Source organism: Heptranchias perlo, chromosome 12, assembly GCF_035084215.1.
Source record: "Heptranchias perlo isolate sHepPer1 chromosome 12, sHepPer1.hap1, whole genome shotgun sequence".
Lineage (NCBI taxonomy): Eukaryota > Metazoa > Chordata > Chondrichthyes > Hexanchiformes > Hexanchidae > Heptranchias > Heptranchias perlo.
In genome coordinates, this window is record NC_090336.1 from 14,911,738 (window position 1) to 14,928,253 (window position 16,516).

The following is a 16,516-nucleotide window of genomic DNA, read 5'->3' on the forward strand; positions in this document are numbered from 1 at the left end:
AGTATTTTGACCCAGTGACGATGAAGGATCGGCAATATATTTCCAAGTCAGGATGCTGTGTGTTGTGGAGGGGAACGTGCAGGTGGTGTTATTCCCATGGGCCTGCTGCCCTTGTCCTTCTAGGTGGTAGAGGTCGTGGGTTTGGGAGGTGCTGTTGAAGAAGCCTTGGTGAGTTGCTGCAGTGCATCTTGTAGATGGGGTGCCAATCAAGCGGGCTGCTTTGTCCTGAATGGTGTCGAGCTTCTTGAGTGTTGTTGGAGTTGCATTCATCCAGGCAAGTGGAGAGTATCCCATCACACTCCTGACTTCTGACTTGTGCCTTGTAGATGGTGAAAGGCTTGGGGAGTCAGTAGGTGAGTCTCTCACCTCAGAATATCCAGCCTCTGACTTGCTCTTGTAGCCACAGTATTTATATGGCTGGTCCAGTTATGTTTCTGGTCAATGGTGACCCCCAGGATGTTGATGGTGGGGGATTCGTCAATGGTAATGCTATTGGATGTCAAGGGGAGGTGGTTACACTCTTGTTGGAGATGGTCATTGCCTGGCACTTGTCTGGTGCGAATGTTACTTGCCACTTATCAACCCAAACCTGGATGTTGTCCAGATCTTGCTCATGTGGGCACGGACTGCTTCATTATCTGAGGAGTTGTGAATGGAACTGAACACTGTGCAATCATCAGCAAACATCCCCGCTTCTGACCTTATGATGGAGGGAAGGTCATTGATGAAGCAGCTGAAGATGGTTGGGCCGAGGACACTGCCCTGAGGAACTCCTGTAGATTGAGGCTGTCCTGGGGCTGAGATGATTGGCCTCCAACAAACATCTTCCTTTGTGCTAGATATGACTCCAGCCCTGCAGCCAAGCCTACCCCCAAATCAGTCCCATAAAACAGTTGCACAAAATTTGCATCAAGCCAATGTGAAACAAAGTACCTGCTTACCACAGTTGTAGAGCTGTACACTTTTATTTTCATTTATAAATGGTCATTTATAAATGAAAATAATTCTGAATTATTTTACAAGGAATGTTTTGGTATCACTGTTTCATATTCGGCACAACATAAAGCAGCAAAACTGCCTTCAGTATTTAACTGTTTCAACAAATTGAAGTGAATTCAGTCCTCTCAGAATATACCTCCTAGCGGGTGATTGAGATGCAGCAAGTTTGCCTGGCCATTCTCTCAGGTTATGTGCATGGAATGTGTTTGAAAATATTTTTCTCCGATTTGTCAGATGACATCTTGCAATGAGACTCTTAGTTCTTTATTGAAATGGACATATGTGATTGAGGGTCATTGCACTGTCCTTTCACCTCTGAGACCTGCTCTTGAATCTAGGCCAAATGGAGGCTGAAACTAAAATCTGTCCTCTCCCTCTGTGCCATAGGTAAATGCTTTAAGGAAACAAGCATATGCAGCCTCAGTCTAGCTTTCTGGGTTCAAGTCTTCGCTGCCGAACTACCCAGAAATTGGAAATTGTCAGACTTGATTAGACCTGTGGAAGGCTGATGCTTGAATAAAAATAAGACACTTAATTGGTGAAGTAGCGAGAACTTTACCTTGTATCCAGCCTGTTCAACACCTGATCTGGTTTGGACGGGGAGTTCCATTCACCCAGACTGAAATTTCTCGTCTAGATGAGCACAACAAAAAGTAATTAAACCATTTACAAACGTCTTTGACGTGACCATCTGATCAGTTTTCCCCCTTTTTTTTTTAAAAAGTGGTGAAGCATTAATGTTATCAAAGAGCAGTGAGGGGAAGAGCGGATCACCACAGGATGCACCGGAGACCACCTTCACCAGGAAAGTGGGAGCATTTGTTAACAAACCAGCCAATCAGGTATGACTCCAAGCACAGCATATCCAGTAGAATAGGTTTGTCTCTCTGAGCACCAGATTACCAACATTTTTCCACAGATTACGAGTCGTGTGTGTTTAGATTTTATGAAAATAAAGGGCTAAATTACATAACTGGGGAATTTATATGAGAAATCTTCCCGTGACTTCATTTCAAGTTTGAAGTTCTACACTCATGATGTTGCTTGGCTCATTTTCTGCCAGCCCTTTGCTCTTCTTACACAACTGCACATTGCCTTGTAATGTATACATTTGAACACACTGAGTCCAGGGTCTGTGATGTCTTAGAGTGACCTTGGCCTGGTGCGTATGTTAACAAACAAACAAACACAAAGCTACAGGAAAAAACCGGCTGGTCCATCAAGCCTGATTCATACTGTCATGACCCCCCAGCCACACAATCTTCTGGGAAAGACAAAAAAAAGGTTAATTTAGGGGGAAAAATATCTGGCAAATTCCTCTCCAACCCCCGAGGGCAATCAAACAAATTCCAGGAGATCACAGTGACTGGAATATACTCCCTCCAATTCCTACCTACCTACCTACTATATGAGGTTATGAGCCCGTACCCAGGAACTCATCCAGCTCCCTTCTGAATGCTTGCAGTGAATCTGCACTCACTGAAATTTATTGGCAGCTTCTTTCAGAGGTCGGCGACTCTCTGCGAACAGAAGTACCTCCTAACATGTAACCTAGTTCTATGCTTGCGAAACTTATACTATATCCCCTGGCTCTCTCTAACCTATCTAGCTCAAATGGCTTATCCACATGCAATCCTTACATTATTTTAAAAACTTCTCAAAGTCTACACTTTTCTAGAGTATAAATCTCCAGTTCTCTAAGACCATCGTGGTAACTGAGGGCCCTTAAATTAGGTATCGATCTAGTAGCCCTCGACTAACCTTTTCTAGGGCCTCGATTTCACCCATCGTATGAGGGGACAAAAACTGAACAGTATTCGAAATGAGACCTGACCACAGCCTTGCACAGGGACAGGTAGTATTTCTTGTTTTATATTTAATTGTCCTGGCAATATGTCTTAACACTCTTTCTGCTTTTGCAATAGCCTCACAGCACTGGCTGTGGAGCTTCAGTGACTTGTGCACTATAACACCCAAGTTCTTCTCCCAAGCATGGTATGCACATGCTTGGCATTACCTCTTGCCTACGTGCATTATGCTACATTTATCTATATTAAAAGACATCTGCCAGATACAGGCCTATTCCCCCATCGCATCTGGATCTGCCTGCATTCTATTTTTCTCATCTAAGGTCCTTCCACCCGCACATATCTTTATATCATCTGCCAACTTGCTGACAGTTCCCCCAACACCTTCATCCAGATCATTGATAAAGATGGTAAAGAGCATTGACTCTAACAACAATCCCTGCGGGACTCCACTAGTGACTGGTCCCCAGGCAGAAACTATACCGTTAATAACTACCTTCTGCCTACAAGAATGCAACTAGTTCTTTATCCAACCCAAAATCTGCTAATTCCACAAGACTCAGGTCTCATTTAGAATACTGTATTCAGTTAGCCTCTTGTGTGGCACTTTGTCGATGGCTTTTTGAAAATCAAGATACACAGTGTCGACCGGGCAACGAACATCACCAGCCTAGTAATTTCCTCAAAAATTCAACCAGGTTGGAGAGACGGGGCCTTCTTTTTCCAGAAGCCATATTAAGGGTCTGCAATAACCCCTTCTCTGTCAAAGTGCTCGTACAGTATATCTCTAATGATCCCTTCTAACAGTTTACCTACAACCAAAGTTAAACGAATGGGCCTGTAATTTCCTGGTTCTAATTTCATAGAATCATAGAAGTTACAACATGGAAACAGGCCCTTCGGCCCAACATGTCCATGTCGCCCAGTTTATACCACTAAGCTAGTCCCAATTGCCTGCACTTGGCCCATATCCCTCTATACCCATCTTACCCATGTAACTGTCCAAATGCTTTTTAAAAGACAAAATTGTACCCGCCTCTACTACTGCCTCTGGCAGCTCGTTCCAGACACTCACCACCCTTTGAGTGAAAAAATTGCCCCTCTGGACCCTTTTGTATCTCTCCCCTCTCACCTTAAATCTATGCCCCCTCGTTATAGACTCCCCTACCTTTGGGAAAAGATTTTGACTATCTACCTTATCTATGCCCCTCATTATTTTATAGACTTCTATAAGATCACCCCTTAACCTCCTACTCTCCAGGGAAAAAAGTCCCAGTCTGTCTAACCTCTCCCTATAAGTCAAACCATCAAGTCCCGGTCGCATCCTAGTAAATCTTTTCTGCACTCTTTCTAGTTTAATAATATCCTTTCTATAATAGGGTGACCAGAACTGTACACAGTACTCCAAGTGTGGCCTCACCAATGCCCTGTAGAACTTCAACAAGACATCCCAACTCCTGCATTCAATGTTCTGACCAATGAAACCAAGCATGCCGAATGCCTTCTTCACCACCCTATCCACCTGTGACTCCACTTTCAAGGAGCTATGAACCTGTACTCCTAGATCTCTTTGTTCTATAACTCTCCCCAACACCCTACCATTAACGGAGTAGGTCCTGGCCCGATTCGATCTACCAAAATGCACCACCTCACATTTATCTAAATTAAACTCCATCTGCCATTCATCGGCCCACTGGCCCAATTTATCAAGATCCCGTTGCAATCCTAGATAACCTTCTTCACTGTCCACAATGCCACCAATCTTGGTGTCATCTGCAAACTTACTAACCATGCCTCCTAAATTCTCATCCAAATCATTAATATAAATAACAAATAACAGCGGACCCAGCACCAATCCCTGCGGCACACCGCTGGACACAGGCATCCAGTTTGAAAAACAACCCTCCACAACCACCCTCTGTCTTCTGTCGTCAAGCCAATTTTGTATCCAATTGGCTACCTCACCTTGGATCCCATGAGATTTAACCTTATGTAACAACCTACCATGCGGTACCTTGTTAAATGCTTTGCTGAAGTCCATGTAGACCACGTCTACTGCACAGCCCTCATCTATCTTCTTGGTTACCCCTTCAAAAAACAATCAAATTCATGAGACATGATTTTCCTCTCACAAAACCATGCTGACTGTTCCTAATTAGTCCCTGCCTTTCCAAATGCCTGTAGATCCTGTCCCTCAGAATACCCTCTAACAACTTACCCACTACAGATGTCAGGCTCGCCGGTCTGTAGTTCCCAGGCTTTTCCCTGCCGCCCTTCTTAAACAAAGGCACAACATTTGCTACCCTCCAATCTTCAGGCACCTCACCTGTAGCGGTGGATGATTCAAATATCTCTGCTAGGGGACCCGCAATTTGCTCCCTAACCTCCCATAACGTCCTGGGATACATTTCATCAGGTCCCGGAGATTTATCTACCTTGATGCGCGTTAAGACTTCCAGCACCTCCCTCTCTGTAATATGTACACTCCTCAAGACATCACTATTTATTTCCCCAAGTTCCCTAACATCCATGCCTTTCTCAACCGTAAATACCGATGTGAAATATTCATTCAGGATCTCACCCATCTCTTGTGTTTCCGCACATAGATGACCTTGTTGATCCTTAAGAGGCCCTACTCTCTCCCTAGTTACTCTTTTGCCCTTTATGTATTTGTAGAAGCTCTTTGGATTCTCCTTTGCCTTATCTGCCAAAGCAATCTCATGTCCCCTTTTTGCCCTCCTGATTTCTCTCTTAACTCTACTCCGGCAATCTCTATACTCTTCAAGGGATCCACTTGATCCCAGCTGCCTATGCATGTCATATGCCTCCTTCTTCTAGTGGCCCTTTTTAAATATTAGGACCAGATGGGCCTTTCTTTGGTCTATCGGAACGATCCCAGTGAGCTGTTAAATATATGAGCGAAGGACTCGGCCCCCATTTCTTTTGAGCACCCTCTGGTGGCGTCAGGCCCAGCAGCCCGATCTGTGTTGAGATCCCTTTTTCCGGCCAGGACTGTAGGGTGTTCCTAATACACATCACAGGTCACGTGACACGCCATGTTGGAGCACAAGCGTGTTGATTGAGCAAAGGTACATGTGAGGCCGTAGGCACAGGGAACTTCCCAATGTATCCATCGGTTCTTCCTTTAAATTCTAAAACTACCGGTTGCAGCAAATTGTATTTGGATATTATGTATTTGTGTGTATTTTTCCCCTCTCTCGGGCAGTGTCGTTCCGTCCTTATTGCACGAAATTAATAAAAACCAGGGTAGCACTTGAATTATTTCCATCGTTTTTGGAACAAAGGTGATATTGAGACACTGTCTGTCAAACAGCAGCAGTATCGAGTTTGGTATCTTTGAGCTGAGAGCCCCTGTGTCCTTTCCACCACCGACATCTCACTTTCAGGTCAAACTCACCGATTCGGAGTCAACCCTCTGATCACTATACACACAGATTGGCCGGAGAATGGGGACTGTTGGAAAAGAGTTTATTACAATAAAGTTTAAACCTGAAGCACTTGACAACAGGTCGCGCGGTCGTTAGAAATATATTTTTAACATAAAAACACAACGATGCAGGAAAATAGTTGACTTTGTCTCCTTAACTCTGCTCTAATAACAAGACGTGTCGTGTCCTTAAGTGGTCCAGTAGTGCCGAACTGTACCTATGGAAATGCACAGTGAGGGAATGAAGGCAGAATTTCTCAGATAATATTTCTCAAAGGAGTTCAATTTATTTACAGATCGTCGTCACAAAATATAAATTGTTTATTTTACAAAACAGCATTTAAATATAATTTAGTCCCTAGGCCATGATTTTTATAATCAGAACAATGCGCTGTTTGTCTGGATTGTGTAAAATGCGTTACCAAGTGGCAGATTTTAATAGAAAGATGCCAGGGGCTGAGTCTCAGCAATGTGAGCTCGCATCTTGTTGCAGATTCCAAACCAGACATTTAAAAAACAAAGACAGCGGCCCTGGTCATCAGATTTGTGCTGAATTATAATAATAATGTTGAAAATTTTCCCAGTCGCTTTGAACTAAATCAAGGGCATGATTTTATCGGGGGTGCGACGGGGGCAATTCCTGTCTGGAAACCCGGAAGTACGGGTTTCCCGGACGTCCGTACAATTTTGATGTAAGGGCGTCTTTTATTATTTTTGTTGATAGTTTCCCACCCGACAGGCCAGCCTGATTGACAGGCTGGCCTCAGTCGGACGGGAGAAGAGGAAGGAAGTGGACTGAACAGGTAAATGTTAGCTGTGCGGGGGGGGGGGGGGGAGGTCACCAGGGGGTGGCTCGGAGATTGTGGGGTCAGAGGTCGTTGGTGGGGAGGGGGGGGGGGGCGGAGATTACTTTTGTAGGGTCGCTGCAGGTAGGCTTGTTGGGCCTGGGGGAAGCACTCCAGCTCCTCCGGGCCCACACTCAGTGCTATAAAGGCACTTACCTGTAGTTTGAGGCCTTCTTGCCTCCTCTCACGTGGTGTGAATCAGAAGGCCCAGGAATCCCGGCCCCCAGGGCCTAAAAACAAAAAATTTTGGAAAAATGGAGGCCTGCAGCCTCCTTGAAAGCTTCTGATGAGCGATCCGCCTCCTGAAAGCAGGCTGGTCGCCCACCCCTCGTCCCACCTCCGTGAAAACAGGAAGTAGGCGGATTGGGAGCAGACTTTAGATTTTTAAAATTTTTACTGCACCCACCCTTTTTTCCCATTTAAAATCATGCCCCAAATGTCAGTTGGAGAAATTTTTGTTAAAGAAACTAGAAATTAGATTTCACCGAAGGCAATATTATTCTGTGATTCGGGATAGCGACACGTGAGTTACAGACTGAAGAAAAACTGAGCGACCAAAAGTTTTATAAATCACTCAAATTGAACATAAGGATATTATTTTAAATTTACAAACAGCCCTAACTGTTTCGCTGATATTAACTTGTTAGGGTGAAAGCCAATTTCACCCATATTGAAAACTGTTCGGTTGAAGGTGAGAAGCTTTGACCACCGGTAACAACTGGAAATAAGAATCAGTAAATGGGAATGAAGTCAGAATGAACACTGTAAACAAACTGGGATCAGGGAGGTGTATGGGGTAATCGAAAGTAACCTCAAAACACATTTATTGTTCGCAAAATAATTCAGAATCTACCACAAACCCGTCACCAATAAGTAAAAATGTGTGTGTGGTGGTGGGGAGGGGAGGGGGTTTACAGCAGGGGAGTTTAGCCAGCAAACTTTTTGTAAAAAAGGACAAGATTCAGAGTCGCATCTGCTCGCACAGTGCCCGACACTTCAAATAGCATCAGCAGCATTCAATCAGTTGAAAGGACATCCATAAATAAATGTCATTTTGAAACGATAACCTGTAAAAGTTAGTGCAACTTAACGTAAATCAAGAGAAACGCATTTAACGCTTGTAATCCAATATGGCCACTGGAAGTTATTGAGTGACGTCATTAGGAACACCCGATATCAGTCCACTTTGACGCTTTCAACTTCAGAATCAACCCTAGGATGCATTATGGGGAACTCAGCATCGGCTTTGTAGTGAAATCCGATATAAAGTCGCCGTTGAAAATCTCTGCCATATCCTGGATCTGCCTTGAGGAATCTTTTAATGACCCTATGCAGACATAATGGCCCTCTGACTCTTAACAAAGCAAAAAAAAAAAGACCCTGGTATTACAACCCAGCTCCAATGTCCTTTTGGCTGCCCTGATAGCAGCTTTCATTCCCTATAGATTTGTTTTGATTTTGGAACGTCATTAAAGAAGCTGCTTACCTGTTCAGATTGACTGATCTCAGTAGTGTTTGCACTGAAGGATGTAGTGGGTATAGGGTAATAGCATTTAGAGGAATTGTATCTTAGTGCAAAATTGCTACTTCATCATGTTGGCGCAGACTTTTGTTGAGTAACTTACCTCACAGTCGTGCAGGCCAGTTGACATATTTGAAATTGAAAAAAATGTCATCTATAGTAGCTCATTTTAAAAACTGGCTATTTTTGTTATTTACTGCTATTAAATGACCTCACCTGTTCTTGGAACAAACCCCATTATGTATTCTATTTAACCCAGGTTACTGTTGCCAGTATGGATTTACCATTCGCTATATTTGCACCAAAAAATGTTGAACCTGAGGACACGGATGTCATGGTGAGTCTGCCTGGGAAAGTTAATGGGCCAATCTTCGGAAACTAGAAGGAATTTAAAGCTGCATTAGGCGCTTCTTTGGTGTGCACTAGTTTTTTTTATGCAGTGAAAAATACTACCTGGAAGATGAAACCAGTTCACTCGTGGTTGGTATTGTCTGGCCAAACCAGTGAGCAAAGGCTTCAGTTCAGCCCAACAAGCTCTTGGGAATGTGATTACCTCACAGGCCTCTAAGCAACCATACATTCTTGATCACTATCAAAGTGGAGACCAGCATACCACTAGGACATCTGTATCTTACAAACAAATGTATCAACCTATCTAAATTATGATTTAATCCTTTCTGACTCTCTCCAATTCTTTTTTATATTCTGAAATATGTACAAACACCTCAAGTTCAAGAAAACAAGCGTTGCTTCCTCTCCAGCTGTCTCGAGCTAGTAATGCTACAGAGTCTTGTCTTACCAGCATGTTTTGCTACCCACAATTTTAAACTTACATTTAATCGCAAAAAATGCATCCAAGTATACTATTTTGTTACTGTACTGTAAGGGTGTGCAGGCAATCTGCTCCCAGGCCTCTGCCAATTGTGCTGTCTCCCCAGCTATTTTGGAATGTGTGAGAGCAGCCTGTGGTTTCTCCTTCCTGTGCTGTGCACTACCTCCTGAAGACCTGGACTGAAATCTAGAATTCTCCACGTGCCAACTTATAACCAGTATTGTCACTTGATGCAGTATCTTAGTGCACCATCTGGCTGCCAGCCAGGTTCGTTCTGTTTGTTAATCACTTTTCCTAAGTGTTACAGGTTAGCAGCCTATCATATCTGAGTTGATGACATCTTTCTATTTTATTAACACAGGTCAATCCACCTGATTCCCCCACCCCAGAATCGCCCCTGCATGCTAGTCTTCACTCAGACCAGTCCAGTGGGAGCAGTGGACTCACACAGGATGAATTTGTTATGGTGGAACTTGTAAGTCATTTGCTTACGGTATTTTGGGGAAAGGTCAGCAATAATTTATTTGATGTAACAAGTAACATTGTCCTAAATTGTAAAATGATATAAACTTTTTGTTAGATTTTGAACCCTCAGAGATCATAGAATCATACAGCACAGAAGGAGGCCCTTTGGCCCATTGTGCCTGCGCTGATAAAAAAAAATGTTTTTTTATTTTAATGTTTGTGATTCTATATTTTTTCTCGCTGGTTCCACGTCATCTGTGGAGAAGGCAGTAAACTGACAGAAAAGGGATTGACTGTTCCTCCAATGGTTTATCCAGTGAGTAGCCAAACCATACAGGCCAGGAAGATCCTAGGTTTGATTCCCTGGTCTGCGCTAAGTTAGCAGATTTCAAGCGATGTTGTGGTAGAGACACTTCAATCTGCCTCTGTGTTGGGGAGGGGAAAATGAGCTCTGGTTCCTTCACCTGTTCACTATCCAGCACCCCTCCTCGAAGTGTGCAACCATGATAGTCAAGTGAAAACCAGATTAGGTTCAGCTGGTTGAATAGGTGACACATGAATGATCGCCACTTGGATATGATACTGGAGAGCACCCAGTCAGTATCCATGGAGCCATATCGTAGCAAGGAATCAATTGGCCAGAAATCGCTCCCGAAATAACAGTGGAGCTCAACAGCGCTCTCAGTTTTTAGTGGTGAACTGCGTGTTTGCACATGCACAGTAAAACGCAGAAATCGTGAACTTGCTCCTAATAGTTTGCCGGCAGTATGGCAGCTTCAAATTAAAGGGACATCGCCTGCTGCAATCAGAAAAATCATTGGAAAAGCGCAAACTTTCTTATCTGTCCAGCTGGACAGAAACTAATTACGCCACTAAACAGGTACGCTTAAAAATGCCAGGTCTAAACTAAGTTTTAAAAGTGTGGCTAGTCTTAATGACTGCCAAACAATTAAAAATTGGAGTCTCATATTACTCCTTATTTTAATAGTTTTTGGTCATTTAAAAAACATTTTAATTAAATTTAAACTTTTTTATTTTTCCCCTCTGTCTCCTTAATTTAATTCAATTATTTCTTTGGCTTTCTTGAAGAAAAAATTTAAAATTTTTATTTAGAATGACATACAGAATACCAACTTTAAATGATGGAAGTCTGCTTGCCTGCTTGAGCAGTGCAGCCTGAATCTGTGGGCGTGTCTTCTCCTCGGACGTTTCCAGCCGCACGGCAACTCACGCTGCTCAGAGGTTGGGTTGATAGCGCACATTTTGTTTAAAGTTCAAATTCAAGCAATTGGACTCCACAGAGCCCGCATAAAGTATTTTCATTAATTAAATTCACAGGAGCTGCGGTGAGCGTTGCCTTACCGCGCTGCGCGATTTCTGGCCCAATGGGTTGAGGTAAAGAGGTAATTGGGAGAGTGAATTAAAAGAGATGGGGAAAAGCGGAAAGGTATTAACTAATGGCCCTGTGGGTATTGGATCGTTACTGTGCATACAAAAGTTGATCAGAGAGTCTCGCTTTTGTGATGGCATATTATGTCCCTCTGTTCTATGAACTGTTGAGTACGTTTTTAACACTTAAGATGTCGGTTCATCAATCAGTGTCTTTCTCTGGTTGCATGACTAAGATTGGAACTTGCCGTAACGGGAATTGCGAGCTAAAGTACCAGCACTCCATGATACAGTGTATTGGAAGTATCTACTTGGGCTATACTGGTTATAAGATTTTTGATATCTCTGGTAATATAATGCTCCTGAGATGGTCCTGAATCCTTGAGCAATCTGATCAGATCATTAAGAACATTAGAAAACGTGGAACAAGAAAAGGCTGTTCAACATATCAAACCCGTTCTTTCTGCAAACCTTGTAAAGCTATCCTGTTATGGATTATATCCCTCGCTAATCCTCTGCATAAATGCTCCCTGAATTCCCAAAGGTATCAGGATCGAGCAATACTTCATCATAATTGTTCAACCTCAGTTCCCTGCCTTCCACAGATTATAACTATAATATTCCTCACATAAAAGAAAAACATCAGTGTACTTTACAAAGTGAAAAATAAATGGGTGTAGAAAATTGGGATGGCAAAAGCAGTCAAAGAAGGGATTTTAGAAAGCTTTTCAAAGCATACTGTGAGGGGGCAAAATAGAAGGATTTAGGAAGAGTTCCAGAGGGCAAGGAATTCATAGTATCATAGTAGGTACAGCACAGGAGAAGGCCCATCGTGCCTGGGCCGGCTCTTTGAAAGAGGTATCCAATTAGTCCCATTTCCCTGCTCTTTCCCCATAGCCCTGTAAATTTTTTCTCTTCAACTATTTATCCAGTTCCCTTTTGAAAGTCACTATTGAATCTGCTTCCACCACCCTTTCAGGCAGTGCATTCCAGATAATTACAACTCGCTGCATAAAAAAATGTTTCCTCATGTCGCCTCTGGCTCTTTTGCCAATCACCTAAAATCTGTGTCCTCTGGTTACTGACCCTTTTGCCACTGGAAACAGTTTCTCCTTATTTACTCTGTCAAAACCCTTCATGATTTTGAACACCTCTATCAAATCTCCCCTTAACTTTCTCTGTTCTAAGGAGAACAACCCCAGAATCTCCAGTCTCTCCACATAACTGAAACCCTTCATCCCTGGCACCATTCTAGTAAATCTCCTCTGCACCCTCTCTAAGGCCTTAACATCCTTCCTAAAGTGTGGTGCCCAAAATTGAACACAGTATTCCAGCTCAGGCCTAACCAGTGTTTTATAAAGGTTTAGCGTAACTTCCTTGCTTTTGTACTCTATGGGGCCAATTTTTGGATGGCCGATCGGGTGCGTTGGGAAGGGGGGGGGGCTCCTAAAATGGCGGAATCCTGGAGCGGATTCAGAGCCAGGCTCCAACCCGCTGACTTCTGGGTTCCCCAGTGACGCATTCGGGTGCACGCGCAGCTCCCGCATGCGGGACTCTCACCAGCAATTAAAGCCAGTGGGATGCTACTTCACATAGTTATTTAGATACTTGAGGTACTTGACCTGTTTTGAGGCATGACTGAGCTGCGTTTCCATCACAGAACCCTTTATCAGAACTGCTGTGATGAAAACGTACACTTTGTATGTTTATTTGTCTCTTTCAAAAGCTTACAGACCTACTGGGTATTTCCAATAATTTCTCATTTAAAACCTGTGTCTGCTGTTGCTGCATTTGCAGACCAAGTTAAAAAGCCAGTTTATGTGCAGATCCTTTTATGTTTAACTTGTTTTTAAAAAAAAAATGATCAAGCTGAATGTAACAAATTTCTCTTGATATCTGTGATATAGAAGCCTGCCTTTTCCAAGGATGATTTTCTACCTATGGATCTGGGCACCTTTTATAGGGAATTCCAGAACCCTCCTCAGTTGAGCAGCCTCTCCATAGACATCAGTGCCCAGTCAATGGCTGAGGATCTGGTAAGAAAATACTCACGGACTTTCATTAAAATATGAATATATAAATCATTTGAATCTATAGTGAAAAAGCTTAATAATAGGGCGGAAATCATTAGCACTTCCTGAGTTTGGCCAGGTCTGTCTTTTTCACTCTGCTGTATGTAGTTTGATGTGCTGTAGATGCAAGTGCTCACCTCCCCCATTGTCTCATATCTGTCACTGTAATTCCCTCACCTGTTGAAGAGGAGGGGGTAGCAAGTTCTCCCACTCCCCTTTAGCTTGTTAGACTACAGCACAGAGCCAAAATGGCTGACCTGCCCAAGAATCAAGAAGTCATTTTAATGATACAATTTTTTAGATCTAACTATTTTTTGTAAAGATTTGGCATTTCACATTACTAGTAGTGGAATTAATAGATTCTCTGTTGCAATGCTGCTTTAACTTTTCAATATTCTAATTTTGTTTTCTATTTCCTCCTCCTTTGCGCAGTCGCCTTAGGCTAGTGCAACATAATTGTTTAGGCGATGGAGTTCACCATGATCAGTGCCAATTTGGAGGAGATAGGCATGTCGCAGGTCACATGATCTCTCTGCCTGTTTCTCCCCCCCCCCCCCCGCCCCCAAGTCCGCTTACACAAATAAAGTTATCATGAGTCTCTTTTTTGAATTAACAAGTCGAACATATGAGCCTTTACTATGACTGGTTCGATTCGAGTGACTGGGAGGCCTAGAACTTAACCCCAAGAAGAAACAGGTGATCACACTACCTGATGTGCTGAGTTGCCCCAATCTGGGACTAAGTGTAATAGACTGTCTGGACTGATCAACTCCATTTAGTCAGTAGAAGAGTGACTATAGCAAAAACTTAGCAAAGCTGCGGGGCTGGAGAGGGGTGGGAGGCATTTCTGAAAGCAGATGCATTTTAACAGGAACTCTGAAAGGAAAAAGCCACTCGTGCTGCGTGTGTGCTAATTTGATAAGGATAGAATCAACTGACGAGCTCTTCCTCTTCCCCTCCCATTACTAACCATATATTTTGTTGACACTCGTATCCGGGCTGTCATGTGAGGGGTGGCCATTTGAACGTGATGTCAGATGCCTGCTGGTGCTTGTGGAATTGCATCTAAGTATGAATCACCGCCTTCAGGAGAGGAGCATTAAAGAGAGTGAATCAGATGGGTGGACAAAAAGGACTATATATAGACTTCTTAAATTGTGACTATTTTAAGGTACATTTTTCAGAAGGAAGCTAGGAGGGAATTACTTCAGCATTTACAGTGATATAAGAATTATTTCCTCCTTTAATGCAAGGAGCAACATTTTAAATACTTTGTCAGGAAAGCCTTTGGTCATGAACAGATTTAAGGAGGTGATATATGGTGGATGGGAAATTGCAGTAGATGTGTTGTGCAAGTTGGATCAAATATTGGTTAGAAGATAAGAAACAGAAAATAGGAGTTTAGGACAGAATGGATGGAAGTGGGTAGTGGTGTCCCACAGGTTTCTGATCTGGGACTGCTCCTATTCACTGTGTACATCATTGATTTGGATAGATGACCAGAGGGAATGGTGCCCAAAGTTGCAGATGATACCGAAATAGGAGGCATAGAAAATAATTCTGAGGACCAAAGAAAGTGGCATGGGAATATTGATAAGATGGTGGAATAGGCAAAAAAGTGGCAGATGGGAGTCAGTGTTATTAAGTGTGAGTTGGTACATTTTGAGTAAAAGTAATAATTATACTTTGAAGGGGGGAAAAGTGGGTGAGCAGAGGGATTTGGGAGTTCAGATTTGCAATATATTAAATACAGACCCTCAAGTGGATAAGGCTATAAAAAGGTGTGGAATATAAAGTCAAGATGTAATTGTGTATCTATATAAAACCTCAGCAAGACCATAGTTGGAGTACAGACACCATGTCAACATTTAAGAATAGGTTAGATAGGTGGTTAAAGGAAATGGGGATAAAGGGATATGGGAACAGGGAAGGCACGTGGGATTAGTGTTGATTGAGGAGGAATGTTGACCAGCACATCGGGAGAACTCCCTGCTCTTCAACCAAAAGAGCCATGAGAACTTTAGCATCCACCTGAATCACAGGAACAGGCAGATGAGGCCTTGGTTTAACATCTTATCTGAAGAATGGTGATTCCAGCATTGCAGCACTCCCTCAATGCTGCCCTTGAATGACAGCCTAGATTATGTGCTCGAATCGAGGAGTGGGGCTTGAACGCACTCCTTCTGATTCAGAGTCGAGAGTTCTACCAATTGAATACAAACTGGTATATGTAGGAATGTAAGCCACCAATATTTCGCTAAACTTTAATAAAGAATGAAGAGCATTTCTTTTTCATTTATTTTGTTCCTTTGTACCAGGATTCCTTGCCTGAGAAGCTAGCAATCTATGAGAAGAATATGGAAGAGTTTGATGCCTTTGTCGACACTCTGCAGTAACCATTGACAATATCTGATCCTGCTTCAGGAACTGTTCCTGCAACAAGTACCAAGGTTGAAAGTTGTTTTTCTTCTGCTATAAATAAAATGTATATATTTTTAGAGGTACAGAATCCCCTTATTTCTATAGATGTTCTATCTGCAATCTGTAAGTACATTTTATGGTTGTGCTCACTGATTTGCTGCTGTAATTGAAAAGTGAGAGTCAACCTTAACTTACTGTACACACCCATGTAAATATCTTGTAAAGCCAAAAATGATTTAATCACTGTATTTCTTTATATCGAACTGGGAAGTTGTGTGTGTTTCTTGCAAGCCTGGTTGTATTCAAAGGATGGTTTTTAATTTAAGGTACAGCATGTTTGTTTCCGACCCTGTAATTTGTAGCTCATTGTCTCACTGTAGAAAAATAAAAGACAAGGATCAGCTGGGCTAGTGCCAGCTTGGTCTTTTTGGCGATAAAGGTGTAGCAGTACTTCCTGTTTAGATTAGAAAATGTCATAACAAACTTTTCCCTGTCGCTGTGCTGATTATAAAACAAAAATCAAAATGAAAGAGTAGCATTCATTTTGCACCTTATCATGTCGTCAAAACGTCATGATAAGATGTACTTCACACAGTGAAATATAAATTGGGGAATACCCGAGTGATTCAGAGTCCAAACATTATGGGTGACTGCCTCATGATTCTGTGCCAATAAAGCCACGTATGGCATTGTGCATCTTGACTTGGTAATTATA

The 16,516-nt window shown here is 42.6% G+C and overlaps 1 protein-coding gene across 7 annotated transcripts in view; it reads left to right on the top strand.

Annotated features, from left to right (window-relative positions):
* Positions 1 to 16,239, top strand: part of atg13 (ATG13 autophagy related 13 homolog (S. cerevisiae)) — a 90,119-nt gene extending 73,880 nt beyond the window's left edge. For all 7 annotated transcript variants that reach the window (XM_067993684.1, XM_067993688.1, XM_067993685.1 and 4 more), the window contains 5 exons: positions 1,724 to 1,841; positions 8,882 to 8,959; positions 9,816 to 9,929; positions 13,216 to 13,344; positions 15,699 to 16,239. In XM_067993684.1, coding sequence (XP_067849785.1) covers positions 1,724 to 1,841; positions 8,882 to 8,959; positions 9,816 to 9,929; positions 13,216 to 13,344; positions 15,699 to 15,776 — 517 coding nt within the window. In that variant the 3' untranslated portion in view covers positions 15,777 to 16,239. The remainder of the gene's footprint in view (positions 1 to 1,723; positions 1,842 to 8,881; positions 8,960 to 9,815; positions 9,930 to 13,215; positions 13,345 to 15,698) is intronic.
* Positions 16,240 to 16,516: the final 277 nt, after the last annotated feature.